This window comes from Psammomys obesus, unplaced genomic scaffold (genome assembly GCF_907164565.1).
Source record: "Psammomys obesus unplaced genomic scaffold, mPsaObe1.curated_primary_1811, whole genome shotgun sequence".
Taxonomy (NCBI): domain Eukaryota; kingdom Metazoa; phylum Chordata; class Mammalia; order Rodentia; family Muridae; genus Psammomys; species Psammomys obesus.
Genome location: NW_026591643.1, coordinates 7760204 through 7776729, shown reverse-complemented (window position 1 = coordinate 7776729; position 16526 = coordinate 7760204). Strand labels below are relative to the sequence as shown.

At 42.2% G+C, this 16526-nt stretch overlaps 1 protein-coding gene across 3 annotated transcripts in view; it reads left to right on the top strand.

Moving 5' to 3' along the window:
* Astn2 (astrotactin 2) overlaps positions 1-16526 on the top strand; it is a 1010996-nt gene that overhangs the window by 222724 nt on the left and 771746 nt on the right. For all 3 annotated transcript variants that reach the window (XM_055611729.1, XM_055611728.1, XM_055611727.1), the window contains exon 3: positions 4081-4465. In XM_055611729.1, coding sequence (XP_055467704.1) covers positions 4081-4465 — 385 coding nt within the window. The remainder of the gene's footprint in view (positions 1-4080; positions 4466-16526) is intronic.

The following is a 16526-nucleotide window of genomic DNA, read 5'->3' as shown; positions in this document are numbered from 1 at the left end:
TGTCCTAGGGTGTTTTTTAATTTTCTGACTCTGTGATTTATGAGTTTTAATATGGTTTGTATAATCAATCTAGGTGAAGGAGCTCAGAGAAAAGCAAAGCAGCTAAGGTAGCATACAGTGCATAATCAGGGGCTCCAAGGGCGCCACCATCAGAGCTAATGACTTGTATTTCTCCAGAGTTTCTAGTGATGGATTTAGGCATCCGGCATTTCTTACTACATTTTCTGTACTACACCATAGGCTGGCAAATAACAGTACCTAGACTATGAAGATGGCTAGACATGGTCAGATGACGGCTGAGCAGCCAGGTCACTGGGAGCCCTGTGAGGATTAACGTCAGTCGCGGACTAGATTGGACTGAGAATGTGTAAAGCACATGAGGGTGTATCTGTGGTAGTTTTTCCTACGAGGATTAATTCAGTGGGGAAAGACTTGTCTCAAATGTTGCAGCAGCATCCCAAAGGCTGGGTGGAACAAAAGAAGGGGAAGAGAAGGAGAGATCACACATTTTTCTCTGTCTGCCCTCTGGATGCTGTGGACTGAAACCACCACAACATACATTCTTTCCTTACATTCTCAAGTGTGTATTCATGGTGATGTGAAGGCATTCAAGATGTTTTCAGAAGACACAATCTCTATGCTGAAGAGCCAGGGGCTTATAATGAGTAGGACAGATTGCTGGGGCTTCTGCAACCACCACTGGCTAGGTGGCTTAACACAATTAGTTATTCTGTTATAGCTCAAGGTCAGAAACTCCCAAACAAATAGGACAGCAGGGGCTGCTAATTCTGGAAGCTGCCCCAGCTTCTGAAGGAAAAAGCCCATGGGCCAGTTGTATTTCATGGCCTGTCACAAAAATCTCTGTCTTCACCATCACTTCCTTCTATGTCTCCAAGCCTCTATATTCTCACCTCTTAATGGGATGCTGGCTACTTTGTTTAGGGTCCTCTCAAAACTCATATGGTCTCATCTTAACTAATCATTTTTTATAAAGTTCTGATTTCCAAATGAGTCACCCCTTAAGATCCCATAAGGACATTTTTCTTGGGGTACATTATTCAGTGCACATTGGAGAGTGACAGATCACTTTAGGTGGAGGGAGCATAGATTTGACACAAGGGAACATCATACTTTGGGGACAGTATACCAGTCAGTTTATCTCTAGGGTAAGATATACCAGGCAGGACAGGTGAGGCTTAGAGGAAATGGATGTACAGGAAGGAAGCAGGGGCCCAGCTGTGACGGAGCTGGAGTACAGGGCTAGGAGTTCTATATGTTATTCTGTGAGTGTAGGGGAGCTAGAAGACAGGTTTAAGTGGAAGACAATGGTCTAGAGTAGAGGAATAGAGAAACCGAAGGAAGGAGACTGCTCTCTGTGGACTCTGTGGTGGAGACCACTGACTCAGATCATGTGTTGTCTTTTTAAATTCTTAGCCAAATTCCTCACAGTGAGACTAATCAAAGAAGCTGGTTGGAGCCTCAGATGGCAAACTCCTGTCATACTCCTGTCACAGTCATGAGCATATAGTGAGCCAGAGCTTCCCACATCCTGGACACAGGTTTATCATGTCACAGCTCTCTATCCTTAGCGCTCCATGTCCTCATCCTTGCCTGCCTCTGCCGGGAACCTGTAGGCATTCTCAGTAATGGCACAAGGAAAATAGAATGACCCTGCTGACAGACGCCTGAGGAAGGAAGATTCCAGAAGAGAATGCATTTCTCCTCCTACCCAGAAAACATAGTGGAATTCTCAGGCCCGTAAAGAAGAGGCCAATTAAACGCTTATGAGCACACCTGTACACATGCACACTCACACAAGCCAACCGCTAGCCAGCAGACTGCCATTTCTCTCTTGAGTTTCAGCCCTTCACTATCCTTGTTTATATTAAAAAACAAAAAACAAACAAAAAACCCAAGATGTTTCCACTATATTGGATTTGGTGTCGGGTTAACCCTGAGACTCAAGGAACCCAGTGTAACAGCCTTTGAATCTTGGCTTATTCTTCACTTGCTTTAAGAAGACTCACAATCCTCTACTACTCATTCCTTTCTCCCTCCCGACTCTTGTTTTGCCATTGGTGTCTAGGTTTGCTCTGTCTGTGTGCTCAGAGGCTGGATGCCTGAGCCTTGCTGACTCTTGTTTTCTTCATTCGTTCCTGGTGAAAGAAGCTGCAGGAGGAACGTGGCCCCTTTAGCATGGATCAGAATAGCAGCCTTAGCCACTTCTGCTGACTCAACATACTATTTCTCTCGATTTCCAAATGAGACAGGGATGGCACAGGGGTTCTCTCAAGGCTCCTATACTTATGTGGGGCCCCACATAATGGGGGACCATTATACTTAAAGTGGACCATTTTCCTGATTTATTAGCTTTTTTTTTAACACAACAACCTTTAGATGTCGTGACTGAGAATATTTATATCCCAAGATTACCAGCACTCATTTTCTGATAAGTTCTCCACATCCATCAGCTCTCATCTCCTCCCATCAGCTCCCTCTACAAAGAAACTTTTGACTCACACATTTTACATTCTTGAAAAATGTATGCATGTGCATATCTGTATGAAAACACGTGGTTGGAATTGGCTCAGTTTGTAGTTTGGTTTATAAGCTCTGACATCTGGGAAGTTATTTCCTGAGACCTTAGTGTAGATCACTACCCAGGTCGAGGCGGAGCTTCAGCTGTGTTCCAGTGCCCCCACTTCAGCCCATGCCCACCCATCGTCCAGCCCCACCCCCTTCCGAGACTGTGTGTGTAGTCAGCAAGATGTCAGGACCAGGTTAGTGAAAAGACAGTGAGACTTCTAAATAGTGTCTACTGGAGTCCTCCTCTCTGGAGACACTGTGTTCGGGTCAATTTTGACCTCTCTGTGACATGCTACTGTGACCAGGACTTGGCTGTGCTGGGTTTGCACTAGGATTGTAATCTAACTACATGGGTAAAATAGAAAGAAGATAAGCTTTAGAATTAAGGAACTAAAACATGCTAAGTAAAAATGGTAATCACATTTCTGTACCGTGCCCATTTCACCTATAACCGTGCTGAGCCCCTCCCTGTGTGGGTACCACGCCAACAGACCTGAAAAGAGTGGCACCCAATCTTCAAAGGTGAAATATGATAAAAAGTGAGTAGAGAGATAACTGAAACACAGGTTTGTTTATTTGTTTGTTTGTTTGTTTTTCTGACATTGTGGCAATTAGGAGAGACCAGAAGAGTGTAAAACTCCTGCTTCCCACTTTGGGCAGGGATCTGGGAGATGAATGCATATTTGAGGAATACTCTGCCCTCAAAAAAATCATAGACCCGATCATTTCATGAAACTTACACGTCAGTTAAGTCACACTCATAGACGTGTTGCCGTCATATTTCTCACTGATGTAAAATATGCGGAGGTGGGATGGGTTAAAGATAAGTAAACTTCAGTCTACCTTGTTTCTAGTTAAAGAACTCACAAACTTGCTTTCATTGATCTGTTCATTTATTCACTCTCCAAATATTTTTGAGCACCTACGTTTTCTCAGACCCCTTCTTGAAAATCGAGGATTAAAGGACTGAAAATGAAGAAAATACACACTGTAGAAATACTTGGATTTGATAGTGTAATCTAATACGATCTTATAGTTGTAATGGGTGTAGGGAATGTTACTATCTCTTGAGCCCTAAGGGAACTCATTTTGTAGATAATAAAATAAGGCTGAGAGAGCTTGATGGATTGTCCCGGGGCTGCTTAGCTGGTAGGAGAAACAGGAAAGCAACAACCTTCCTTTAACAAGCTGGGTTGTTCTAACGTGGCTGTTACCAATATCCTTTGCTCCTCATATCAAACGTGGGAAGAAGGTAAAGTAAGATTCTTATTCATCCTTGATAGCTATGAAATTAAAATTTAGAAAAGTCAAACATTTTCCACAAAGTCTCAGTTTATTAATGAAAAATCTGGGCTGGGAAATAGCATCTCTCTAACTACAATGGCTCATGAAACCCGCGGAGCCAGGCTAAACAAGGCAGATAGGAAAACAATCCGACACGACCATCCACAAGTCAGCGGCCCATTTCTTTGCCCTTCTCTCTTTCTACTCCAGGGTGGACTCATTGCGCTGCTCCTCCTGCTGCTGGTGTTCACGGTGGCGCTGTACGCCCAGCGGCGCTGGCAGAAGCGCAGGCGCATTCCCCAGAAGAGTGCAAGCACCGAAGCCACTCATGAGATTCACTACATCCCATCAGTGCTGCTGGGCCCTCAGGCCAGAGAGAGCTTCCGCTCCTCCAGGCTTCAGGCACACAACTCAGTCATTGGTGTGCCCATCCGTGAGACCCCCATCCTGGATGACTATGACTACGAAGAGGAGGAGGACCCGCCTAGGCGGGCAAACCATGTCTCCCGTGAGGATGAGTTTGGCAGCCAGATGACCCATGCCCTGGACAGTTTGGGACGACAAGGGGAAGAGCAAGTGGAATTTGACAAGAAAGGTGAGTCCCTTCTAGCAATCTGTCTTTCTTGGGGACAATCTGGGGTGTGGGAACATAAACAGGGTCTTTGGAGATGAGTCATTATGGATGTTAGACCCATCTCTCTGCTGAGTTATAAAATTCCATTTCTTTTGATTCTTCACTAATTGCAAAACCAAAGAATCACTAAGTGGAGTTGTGAGGCCTTCAGAGAGCCCATAATCCAACATCTCTGACTGTTTCTTCACTGCCTTCTTCGACAATCTTCTCGCTATCAAAAATATTTCTGCATTTCTGCACATTCTTATTGTAAGTATTTTTTTACTCCCATAGAACTTGAAAACTATGTCTTTGTCCTTCTTTTCCATAAAGTGAATCTGATCTTCCTTCTCCAATAAATAAATATCTTGGGAATTTTATAGGAGAAAAATAAAAAGAGCCCATTACTTCTGTAAATCATGCCTTCATGCTCTCAAGTGAAATACATTTCCAGTATCTCACCATCCTGGAACTGTCTTCTGGATGGAGATTCTCATTTTTCACGTCTTAGAGTGTCACGCCTATGCTGACATTCTTCCTTGTCTGGCTGAGAATGCTCTACTGCTGAGCAAAATAGAACTTCCCACTCCTTCTGGTGTAATGGCATAGCTCACACCCCTAACACACAATATGGCAAGGTTCAGGTGAAAAACAGAAAACACCTTAGGGAGGGAGAGGGGCTCATCACCACTAATGGTCTTGTTTGCTGTCTTCCTCTCCTTTCTTCCCTCCATGGCACCTCCTTTCCTTCCTCTTGTGCTCCCTGGTATGGACATAGCACATTGTGATGAAGTCTGTATTTATAACCCTGTGCTTGTCAGTAGGCATGACAATAGAAACAGAGTTGCCACATGCAGTATTGCCACTTCTATGATCCTTATCTCTCACTAGATGGCATGGTATCAAGTGCCCACTTTGCACAGGGGTTGTGAGGTTTCAGTGAGTTAAAATGTGACGTCTCAGATGTTCAGGCAATGCCTCTCTGCTTCCATATGATTGCTGTTAATTTTGCTCATTTCATCTCTCTTCAAAGTGTTTCCAGGGAACACCTACTATACTAGACCTGGGAGAGTGATTACTCACAGGGTAATTGGTAGGAAACCAGCTTGAATGGAGCCACGGGCCTCTCCACGCCACACAGCCAAGATTTGGAAGGGCTGAGATCAGAGATTCAGCCCCAAATCTACAGGAAAAAATGTCCTGTGCTGTAGACTATTATCTTCTTGTCTCTCATGCCATGGCCAGAGTGAACCATGGCACATTCAGCTAATGGCCAACTTGCCTAACAAGTTGGTTCTTCCTAAGATTCATGCTTCTTAAACAGGATGAACTTTGTCCAGTCCAGGTTCCATCCATTTTAGGTGCTCAAAAAGGGAGGAAGAGAGGAAGATCATGGCTAACGGGACAGTCACAGTAGGAGACAGACTAGTTCTGGTTCGGGCTGATTCCTCAGAAGCAGGGGGAGGGTTACAGTCCTCTTGTTTGCTGGGATGCCCCCGTATCTACACCCCGTCAGACCTCTTATCCCAGAACAGCTTAGGTGCCTCTTCCTCTGATATTTTGTGTCTTTTGAACTGAATTCTTTCAGAGAAAAGAGCTAACCTCATTTCTCAGAATCTAAGCATCAGTGTTAAAAATGCCAGTCAAAACTCTGAAATAAATGAGTCGTTGATTCCTGAGAGATATGTATATGTTAGAGCGCAGTCATCAGAGCTTCACTGAGTCCCACTCCTCACCTTACTGACCGAATGTCTTAAAAAAAAAAAAAAACTTAGACATGATGTGTCCTCAAATCTTAGTTTGCCTGTTTTCAGCTCACTCACATAATTTTTGCCAAGTTCATGGGAAGTAGAGCGCAAAAGCTGGCAAGAAGAGTACAGAAGCCTCTCCTTGTGAGTCCTCACATCACAGAGAGTTCCATCCATCCCTGGGGAGGCAAATGCTAGAAGAGCTTTCTCAGCAGTATGATCCTGTGTTCATGGTCGTCCTCAGTCCACTTCAGATGACAGAGACCTAGCTGCATCAGTGCAGGTCAGTCTGGGCTCTCTTGCACTTCTCCAGAGAGAACCAAGAAAGTCTGCTCTTTAGGAGGTACAAAGCGTCAGCAATGTGTGGAAGCTGGCAAGTCCATGGACACTGAGTATCATAACACAGTTAAGGAGTAGGAATAGGTTCCTGTGTCCTAAGGAACAAGTGATGATTGCAACTTACAAGAATTTGCTAAGTATTTACAAAGAATTAGGAGAACGGTGTTTCAAGGTTCCAAAATCAAAAGATAAACCCCCAAAGAGAAATATAAATTATTTTGTCATATCATTGTACATTATATACCTGCATTGAATCATCACACTATACACTATAAGTATGCATAATTATGAAAATAATAACTAGGGATGCAAAAGTGATCCTATAGTCTTTTGAAATTATATTGCCAGAGGTTAATCCTCTCTGCAAATTTCATTCATGGAATTTTCCCTGGACATTAAATTGCCTCAGACAGATTGAATGGTACCATCTCCGTTTGAGCTCAAATGTGCAGGTTTTGCAGGAGGCTGTTTGAAAACTCAAGGAAGAAGTTTTGAAGTGCTTGGGGTTGCATGTCTCAAGGCTCTTGAGAAGGTCTAATGTTCAAACAGAATGCCCCGATATGAATGTATCCACTGTTAGATCTAGAAGTGCTCTTCTGATGCTGCTGGGTGGTGGTGCCATTGCTCTGTGACAACAGTCACCTGGTATTCTCCTGATATTCCCACTGCCCAGCAGTGGCTTCCTCACTGTGCCCCAGAACAATGACTGTTGTTTTCTGCCTAGTTGGAGTCTGTGATGTGCAAGTTCTGTGGTCCTTTTCCTGTCTGCCGCCCTTGACGCCCCATAGTCGAGTTGCTGAACATTTACTCACCTTTATTTGCCAATAAATGAATATTCATCACCGTATGTAATACAAAAGGAAACTCCGTACATTTCAATTCTGATCTTCCCCCTCTCTTTTAAACTTTCCGTTCCTTCCTATGAAGATTATGCATGGAAGCATAAGGAAGTCAGAATAACAAATGTATGAATTTATTCAAGAAGAGCATAAAAGGTAATGAATGTACATTAAATTATTTTTAATTGTGTTTCATGATGAAAGAAATATCTGCTGGTTAAAACTGAGGAAAATTGAGATGGGAATGAAGGAAAGGAAGGGAGAAGGGAGGAAGACAGACTATTGGAATGAGAATGGAGGAAGAGAGTGAGGAAGAGAGGAAAGGGGAACAAACTGGATGGAATTTCTCAAAGTAACACTGACATTCTGCCATTACCCGACCTGCTTTCACTACCATGACTGAAAAGCAGATACGTAACACTTGATTCATACACTGTTAGCATTTTCCAACATGTGTAGGTATGTGTGTGTATGTGAGAGTGAGTGAGTGTGTGTATGTTTGTGTGTAGGTATATATTAACACCAATGGGGTTCTTTTCCTATTATTTCGATGGCAGGGTGAGTCTTAATGGAGTAAAGAGGAGAAATTTGGGGTGAATATGATCAATATGTGCTGTATGAAATTCTTAATGAATTAAAAATACCCTTAAAACCAATGTATCAAAAGCATCTCTTCTTGTCAGTCATTCATTCCCTCCTCACATGTTTCAAAGCTCTATAGATGCCATCACATGGATATGTTTAGTATACTGAAACTCACCTTATTTTTTGCTGTAGCCATTATTTATAATTTTTGCACTAACAGGGAGACAGCAGGCATCATAGTACGTGTATTGTTACTTATGTAGGGAGCTACGCAGATACTGCTGCAGGCTGTCAGACCATTTCTGTAGGACAAAAATGTTTCTAAGGGCTGAATCGCTGCATCAAAGAAAATCTGCTTTGATCATATTGGAATCAGGAATCGGGCATACGTGTTACTTTTCACAATGTGTTTTGTATTCTCAAGGGAGTGTGTGGAATACTACCCATACAGGCAGCTCCTACCCCACCCCATTGAGCATTCTTTAGTGCCACATGTTTATTCCCATGGTTGCTTTCATTTTATATGTGAAATTTTCTCTCAATACCTTTTGCCCCTCATTAGCATTGATACTCATTTCTTTCTTTGCCGAAGGTCTATTCTCTTATTTCCCACGTTGTAATGATTCCTTGAATGAATGCGTGCATAAGAAAAGTTTCTCTGTGCTCTCCTACATTATCTAGAGACCTATGGTCTCTAGAGGAAGAAAAGAGAAATAGCATTAAATATACATAGTGACCCACGAGGATAGAGGCAGAGGCAGAGGCATCGCACAGTCTATCAGACACTGGTCCAGCAGTTTGAACTTTGCTGTGGCTCCGGATGATAGTTCAGTAGTTCTCAGGTTCTGTAGGACACATGCCAGGAGGGTGGAGAATTTTAGATGTTTATTGAGTACCTGTAAGAATCCTGATGCTGCCCTGTGCATTCCCTCATTAAGCAGCTGCCGTTACCCTGAATGGGAAATGTGTGGAAGGGATCGGGCAGGGACTCAGTGATGTTGCTGTTGTCAGTTATTACTAGGTGACTTTTACTACTCTTCTGAAATTTTCAATGAAATATACAATTTGAACTAAAAAGAAACCCTGTGGGGTGTCTGGAAATACTGTTTCCATAGTTCTCAGGATGCTGAAGAAAAATGAGGTTAAGTATTGTCATCAGGTCACACAACTTTAAAGTGGTTCAGTCTTGATCATGAGAGCATCTCTGGTTACCCACAGGGCTGTGACCAAGCACAGCATTCTAGCCGAGACTTGTGGTCTTGGAAGGCACTGAGTTCCCAATTTCAGGGATATCTAGAGCACACAGCAAGGGTTTACATCACTGGTGAGTCTGGACAGTAATAATCTTGGTAGTAAGCATGTAATCTCTGAGGCAAGAAGTAGCTACATAGCAATTTTGAGCTTCTAAGTTGGCAGAAGGATTTTACAGAGGGAGATCACATTGCTTAAAATGGTCCTCAAGGAACAGCAAACTCTTGTCTGATGTCAATAAATCATTCCATGTTAGAGACAGAGGAGTTCTTCATTAATGTTCCTTGGGACACCTCTCAGTGACTGTCAGGTAAATACCATCTTTGGGCAGCTTCTTACATGTTCCTATGCTCTTTCATAGGCAAAGTTTCCCCCAATGTCACTTTCTCCCATGCATGCTTCTTTTCCCAGACTCTCTAGCCTGTATTTCCAGACCTCCAAATGTAAGCCCGCCCATCCCTTTCCAAACCACATTTTTCTTTCTGCTGTCCCACAGACCCCTCAGCCTCATATTTTTCCCTTTTAGACTCATTACTTCCATAGGGATCCTCTTCCTCTACATTTTTCACACGTCAGCCACTCCTAGAGTTCTCATTTGAGCGTTATCCACTACGCTCTTAACTAATGTACCTTTTCTCAGCTTTTTAAACCTGCTGCTTCTTCCTAATACAGACTCTTTGCATTTACCAGGTCTGTCTTTGCTGGAACCAAACCCCTTTCCTACCCTAACCTTCTCATGGCATAGCTGATTCCTCATCATCTGATCACATCTTAAATGTCACATTCCCAAATAAAGCTTTTTTTCCCCTCATGGGTCCTTTGCTTAGGTCCTCTACCAACTATCCTATTTGTTTCTTAAATCATAATTTGTACTAGATAGCGTTATATGTTATTTATCATACTCATACTACAGTGAGTTCCATGAGATCAAGTATTAGGTCTGTTTGGATCATGCCATACCATACACTACCTGACACATAACAGAACTGACGCTGTATGTGTACTGAGTGGGGCAGATGGTGGAATGGGGAAATGAATGAATGAATGGATTGATGCGTATTGTAGCATCCATCAAGATGAGAACTCTCCTTATAGACACATTATTCTTTTTCTGCACTGGGTAGATCTTGTCTATATTTGTGATGCTATATTAATATTTTTGAAACAATGACTTGTTGAATACATTGCATAAATAAAGTACTTTCCTCATAAAAATGTAAATATTATTTCAAAGTTTCCAGCTACAGGGAGTGGAGGCACAATCTAGTTTCGTCTGATTCCCGATCCAAACATGTTCTGAAGATAATACAACTTCTCTTAATCCATATAATTTGAGGGAAAGGAGGGAATACTTGGGCTTAGATGCTAGTAAATCAAATCATTTGGAGGCCTGTTTGTACAAAAGTCTTCAATACCATGTATAATAAGAAAGATGCTTAAGAAATGTGCTTGACTTTATATCCCCAAGTGTGTATGTCATCTTTGTGATGTGTGTTTGCCTCAAAAATAAGCTTTGCAAAAGAATTTATATTGTTATTACATATGGCATGCTCTGATGTTTACTATTATCCTTACATCGTTTTATTTATGTGAGTATGAGTCACTGCATTGCTTTCACAGTATGAGAATGAAACATACCATAAGCAGCAGAGGCTAATGCAGTTCTGGGTAATAACACAGATCTCTGACTGCTGGACCCCTACTCTTTGCCAGCTTATCTGAAGGATGAAGGTCATTCCAGGGACTCACGAATAGTGTCCTAGGTTTTCTATCACCTTCTACGGAAGTTGGTAAGATGAGGATAGTTGCAATTGGATAGTGCCTTCTGCTCAATCCTAAGTCTCAATATCTTAAAATGGATCCATCAGTCTTACCCAGGGACCATTTGCACAATGTTTATCTAATTATCCTAGGACACTGTATCTTCAACCTCCAAAACTCCATCACCCCTAGTTCCTTCCCTTCATAAGAAACACCATTTGGCATTGCATAAAAGGACCTGTCACGATTATCCTGGGTTAACTGCAGGGCAAAGTGTGCAGAAATCCATGACTTATAGCAGGGCTGTGTTCCATGTACTCAGTAAACTGTTTCTAACAGATTCTCCAGCAGAAGAAGAAAAGTTTGGAATGACAATTTTAAAACAATGTTTTTGGTTAGCATACAAAAAATGGGTCTCACTGTGACATTCTCATACAAATATAGCATCATGCTTTATTCTTAACCCTGCTCCACTCTCTTCCCACATTTCTTCTTTTCCTTTCTTTCCGGGAAGGAAAACAAAAGAGAGTAATGGAATATGTATGTCATGAAAGCAGAAGGGAGACCTCTTTGAAGAAAGGAAGAAAAAAGTATTTATTTTCAACACCAAACTGTACTGACTTCCCTACACTCAGTTGACTTCCTGTCCTGTCTTTTAAAGTACATTTGCAACTCAGCACTGCAAAGTGCCCCAGGGACTCAAGATGCAGCCTGGACCTCTGCAAAGGCCATCTACACAGGCATGACCAGCCAGAGAGGAAGATGAGCTGGTGATATCTGCATCTTCTCTTTTGGCACACCTCTTGCTCCTAACTCAGTCACTCATTCACCATCATTTGTACCCTTAATCCATGTTGATGGTCACTGTTTGTTACTGTAGGGCAACAAACCACATAGGAAAAGGCCTTCTCCTGGTCACCTAGGAAGGTGGGAAGCAGCAACAACTACTATCTTTCCATATATTTATGTCATGGATCTTCATTACTTTCAACCCTTCCCCCATCCCCTCTGCCTCCCTCCTGTTTCCTTGCCATCTTTATATGTGTGACCCACTGAGTTCAATTAGAAGTTTTGGCCCGTGTTCTTCCACATTTTACACAATAGCTTCGTGTATTTGGGTGCCTTGATAAATTCTGTTACTGACTTTTTTTTTTGAGACACAAAAGTAAGTCATTCACCTGTGACCTAGGGTTTCAGGGATGAAGGTTTCTTTGAGTGCACATCACTGGAGTTCATGTTCATGACCCTCTGTATGGCCACACCCTCTGTATTACCCTAAATACTTTGTACTACTGTAATACATTCTGTGCTGTCCCTAAAGTGCCCTAACTATCATCTGGCAAAACGCTTACTATATCTACATTGCCTGCCCCCACCACATGAGTTGCAATTACTATGATCTCGTCTGTAGAAACATTCAAAAACATGCATGTGGCATTTGGTCAGGGATGATGAAGCAGGCCTGGGTTTCAGGCACAATTTAAGTAATTCTTTCTAATCTCAGCCTGCAAGATTGTAGCTTAACTGTTGCTATTCTGTTTCTTCTTAGAAAATAAAAGGGGGCAAGATCTGTACTTCACACCCAAACAAGCTAGAAAGTATTCACAAAGTTGTTTTGTACCCAGTCTTATTAACCCCCACTCCCAATTGATAGGCAGAGTAGATGATACATATATAATGACAACAGTTCATTTCACCTCAGTTAATCATGATAAGGAATGGACTGGTAAATTGGTCATCTAAGAGCTAACCCTGGATAGAGGGTTTTTGGTCTCACACTCTTCAAGATCTCCGCCCCAGTGTGCAAATGGCTAACTGGGCAGAAGCAGAGGAGTGGAGTCTCTAACAGAGAGGAGCTTAGTCTGCCAGACAGCCGGCTTCGGAGCTGTCTCTACACTCGCTAAAATAAGATATAGACAGAGATTTGTCATAGAATCACAAATAGGAATGTCACCAAAGCTGTCACCAGCACCCCTTGAAATGTCACTTCCCGGCATTAATTGCTGTGATAACAAAACAAACTGGTGCTCTCTGAGCCTGTGCTTTTCACTCCTCCTCCCTCAGGATCCTCTTCCCATGGTCCCATTTCCCTCTCTGCACACCCCCTCCGCATCCCTCAGCTCTCTGTCTCAGGGGACCCTCGGGGCATGCTGACTTGATTATAGTATGCCTGGCTAGGCAGCCCTACCGCACAGTGACAGATGAGGGTGAAGGAGGTTTGATAAATGTCAGGGGCTTCAAGACGGTTCCCTGATTGATCAGAGCTAGAGCAATTTCCCAGCAACCAGGGACTTTTACCCTCCTATCTTGGCCTCTCTTGCAATAGCTGGAAATGGCCCTGTGGGGCCTACCTGTCACCAAAGTCCAGGGAAGGTAAGCACAGACCTTCTACAGACTTTCTACGGAGGCCAACTGTCCTCTGCTGCACCAGCCTCCTCTGATTTTAAATGTGGAAGTCCAACTCCACTGCCCACATCTGTCCTCATTTCCCCTGATACTTGCTAATCATAAAAGGTATGCACATACTCATTGCAGAAAAGCTCAAAAAAAAAAAAAAGAAAGAAAGAAAGAAAAGAAAAGAAAAAGAACACATCCTTTAGCAATTTTTTCAAATTTCTTTTTGAGCCCAGTTTTCTATATTTATTTACATTGTTTTATTTCTTTCACTTTAATCTGAGATCATAATCTTTAAAAATTTATAATTATGTTTCATAATTTCTTTCTATTTTATTAATGACCATTAATTGCTTTTCTGTTTGTTTGTTTGTTTGTTTGCTACTTTTCGGTCAACAGAAACAACCATTTCCATGAGGAAAACTAATTTTTGTCTTGGTATTCCCAAAGGAAAAATCACTGAGTCAAATGTCTGAATGTTCTAAAATTCTTAATACATTATTAGCTTACATTTCCATAATGCTTGTTAAATAAGAAAATATTTGTTCATCTATTTCTTCATTTACTGTTTCAAGAAGTTCTGATTAAACACCTACTATGTGCCAGCAGATATTTAGGTCACTGAAGATAAAAGACTGAAGAAAACAACTTCAAGTCTCTCTCCAGCATGTTTTCTACTGTGGAAAATGATCATTTGGCTGTGAGGCAATTACAGAAGAGGACTAGAGTCCTTACTTTACAAGTGAGGTGGTATTTGATGGTGGGTCTGTAATGTCTGAAGAAATAAAAGCTTGTCAGCTTGAGGAAAGACATTTTTAGGGAGTAGGGATGGTACGAGCAAAGGCCTGTGGTATCAGTGTGCTGGAGGATTTAGTGCTGTGAAGGAGAAGTGTGAGGAATCAGTTGAGTCACATTAGTGCTAGAGCAAAAGTCTTGAAGGTTTTCTACTGTCACCATGCACTGGAGACCAACAGGAAAAGGAAGCACCAACTTCTTACTAATCTGACAAAAGATTGAAGTGGAAATGAGGAAAGATTACTTGTGTGTTTGATCTTGAGAAGGGAGGGAGGGTATGATTGAACTGGAGGAGAGTGGACAACGTATTACCCTAGACTCTCACTGAACCTCCACATAATTTACTTGTTTTATTTTTGTTCGTAAACAGGTTGTATTTACATTTTCTTTGTTTTCTTTTATTATGTGTATGAGAGTTTGTGTGTGTGTGTGAGACAGAGAGAGAAAGGAGAGAGCACTTGTGCACACACACATTAGAATATATGTATGCATGAGCATTTTTGAGGTTAACTTAGGGAATCATCCTCATTCACCCACCTACCTCACTTGCTAAAAAAAGATCTCTCAGTGAAACCTGGGTCTCGCAGATACAACTGTGTTGTGTTGTGTTGTGTTGTGTTGCTAGGCAGCTTGCCCTGTGGGTCTCTACCTCTTTCTTCTGAGGCTGGGGTTATGAGCAGGCTGCCATGCCTACCTGGCATTTACATGATTTCTAGGAATCCAAACTCTGCTCCTCATGCTTGTACAGCAAGCGCTTTAACTACAGGGCCATCCTTCCTGCCCTATATTTAAATTTCTTGATTTCAAAATATCTAGGATTAATGGGTGAGAACCAGGTTTCCCCAAATATCTTTTTAAATATTTATTTATTTATTTATTATTTATTACAATTTATTCACTTTGTATCCCAGCTGTAGCCCCCTCCCTCATCTCTTTCCAATCACTACCTCCCCTTCTCTTCCTATGCTCCTCCCCTAGTCCACTGATAGGGAAGGTCCTCCTCCCCTTCTACTGACCCTAGCTGGTCAGGTCTCATCAGGACTGGCTGCATTGTCTTCCTCCCCCTGGGGGAGGAGTGCAGCCAGGCCAGGCCACTGAGGAAGATGATGCAACCAAATATCTTTTAAAGAAAAAGATGCTGTGGTTACCTTACTAGCCAAGCAAAAATATAAGTTGGAAGGAAATGTGTATTTCAATTAAGACTGAGAAAACCAGCCCAAAGCTAGGTTTCAAAGCAATAAAAGGAGATGTGGCTTTTATGCAGACATCACACACAGTTAAGGCAAGCACTTATTAATGTGTAGTTCGCCGCGTGCATAGAGGATAGCAAGGCTCCTGCAGCCCTGTGCCTCTTCTGTCATCCTCACCAGGAGTCTGTTTGGAAATGCAACCTTGTGTTCTTCACATTAGCCATTATTGCTTTTCCCAGGAGTCTTCACTGTTTATCTCTCCAGCCCTTCCTTCATTTGCCACTTTGTCACTGCATGCATCTCTGAGGACTTTGCCTAAAACGAAACAGTATCCCTTGTCATGCACACCACCTCCTATGCTCTTTTACCCTGTTCCTAATTAACCTTACTTCTCAACTTTGTAACCTGTAAAGTCACCTGAGAGGAGAGCCTCAGCTGAGGAATCCCCCAGATCGGGTGGCTCTTCGAATGTCTGTGGGAGATCCTCTTGATTACCGTTGATATAGGAGGACTCAGCCCGCTGTGGTTGGTCCCATCACTCAGCATGTGGTTCTGGGATGTGTAAGAAACTTGGTTAAGCCTGAGTCTGAGCCAAGAGTCAGTCGGCAGTGCTCTTCAATGGTTTCCACTTCATGTTTCTGCTTGAGTTCCAGTCCTCACTTTCCTAATGATGGAGTCTGAGTGAACAACATAAGCCAAATAACTCCTTTCCTTCTCTGAGTTGCTTTGGTCAGAGTGCAAATCTGCTTCCCTTCTCTTCATTGTCTTAGCCACTGTTTGGACACTGTCCATATTTGTGTGTCTGTTGCCTCTATCCATATGAATTCTCTGTGTTTTGCTAAGGGCTGGATGATTATCGTTTAGAACACTGCCTGTTACATGTCAGATCACAGGTAAATAACTAAATGAGTGGATGAACGGAATAAACTAATCTAAAAATAACTTTTCTGGTGTGTTTCAATTCAGCTTCTTTAAGGGTTGAAAGAACCTGACTCTAGTTTAGATAATGGTGGTTATTTTCAGTATTTGGTGTAGAATGTTGTCAACACTAAACACATAGTAAATGCTAAAATAGAGATAGATAGATGATAGATAGATAGATAGATAGATAGATAGATAGATAGATAGATAGATAGATAGA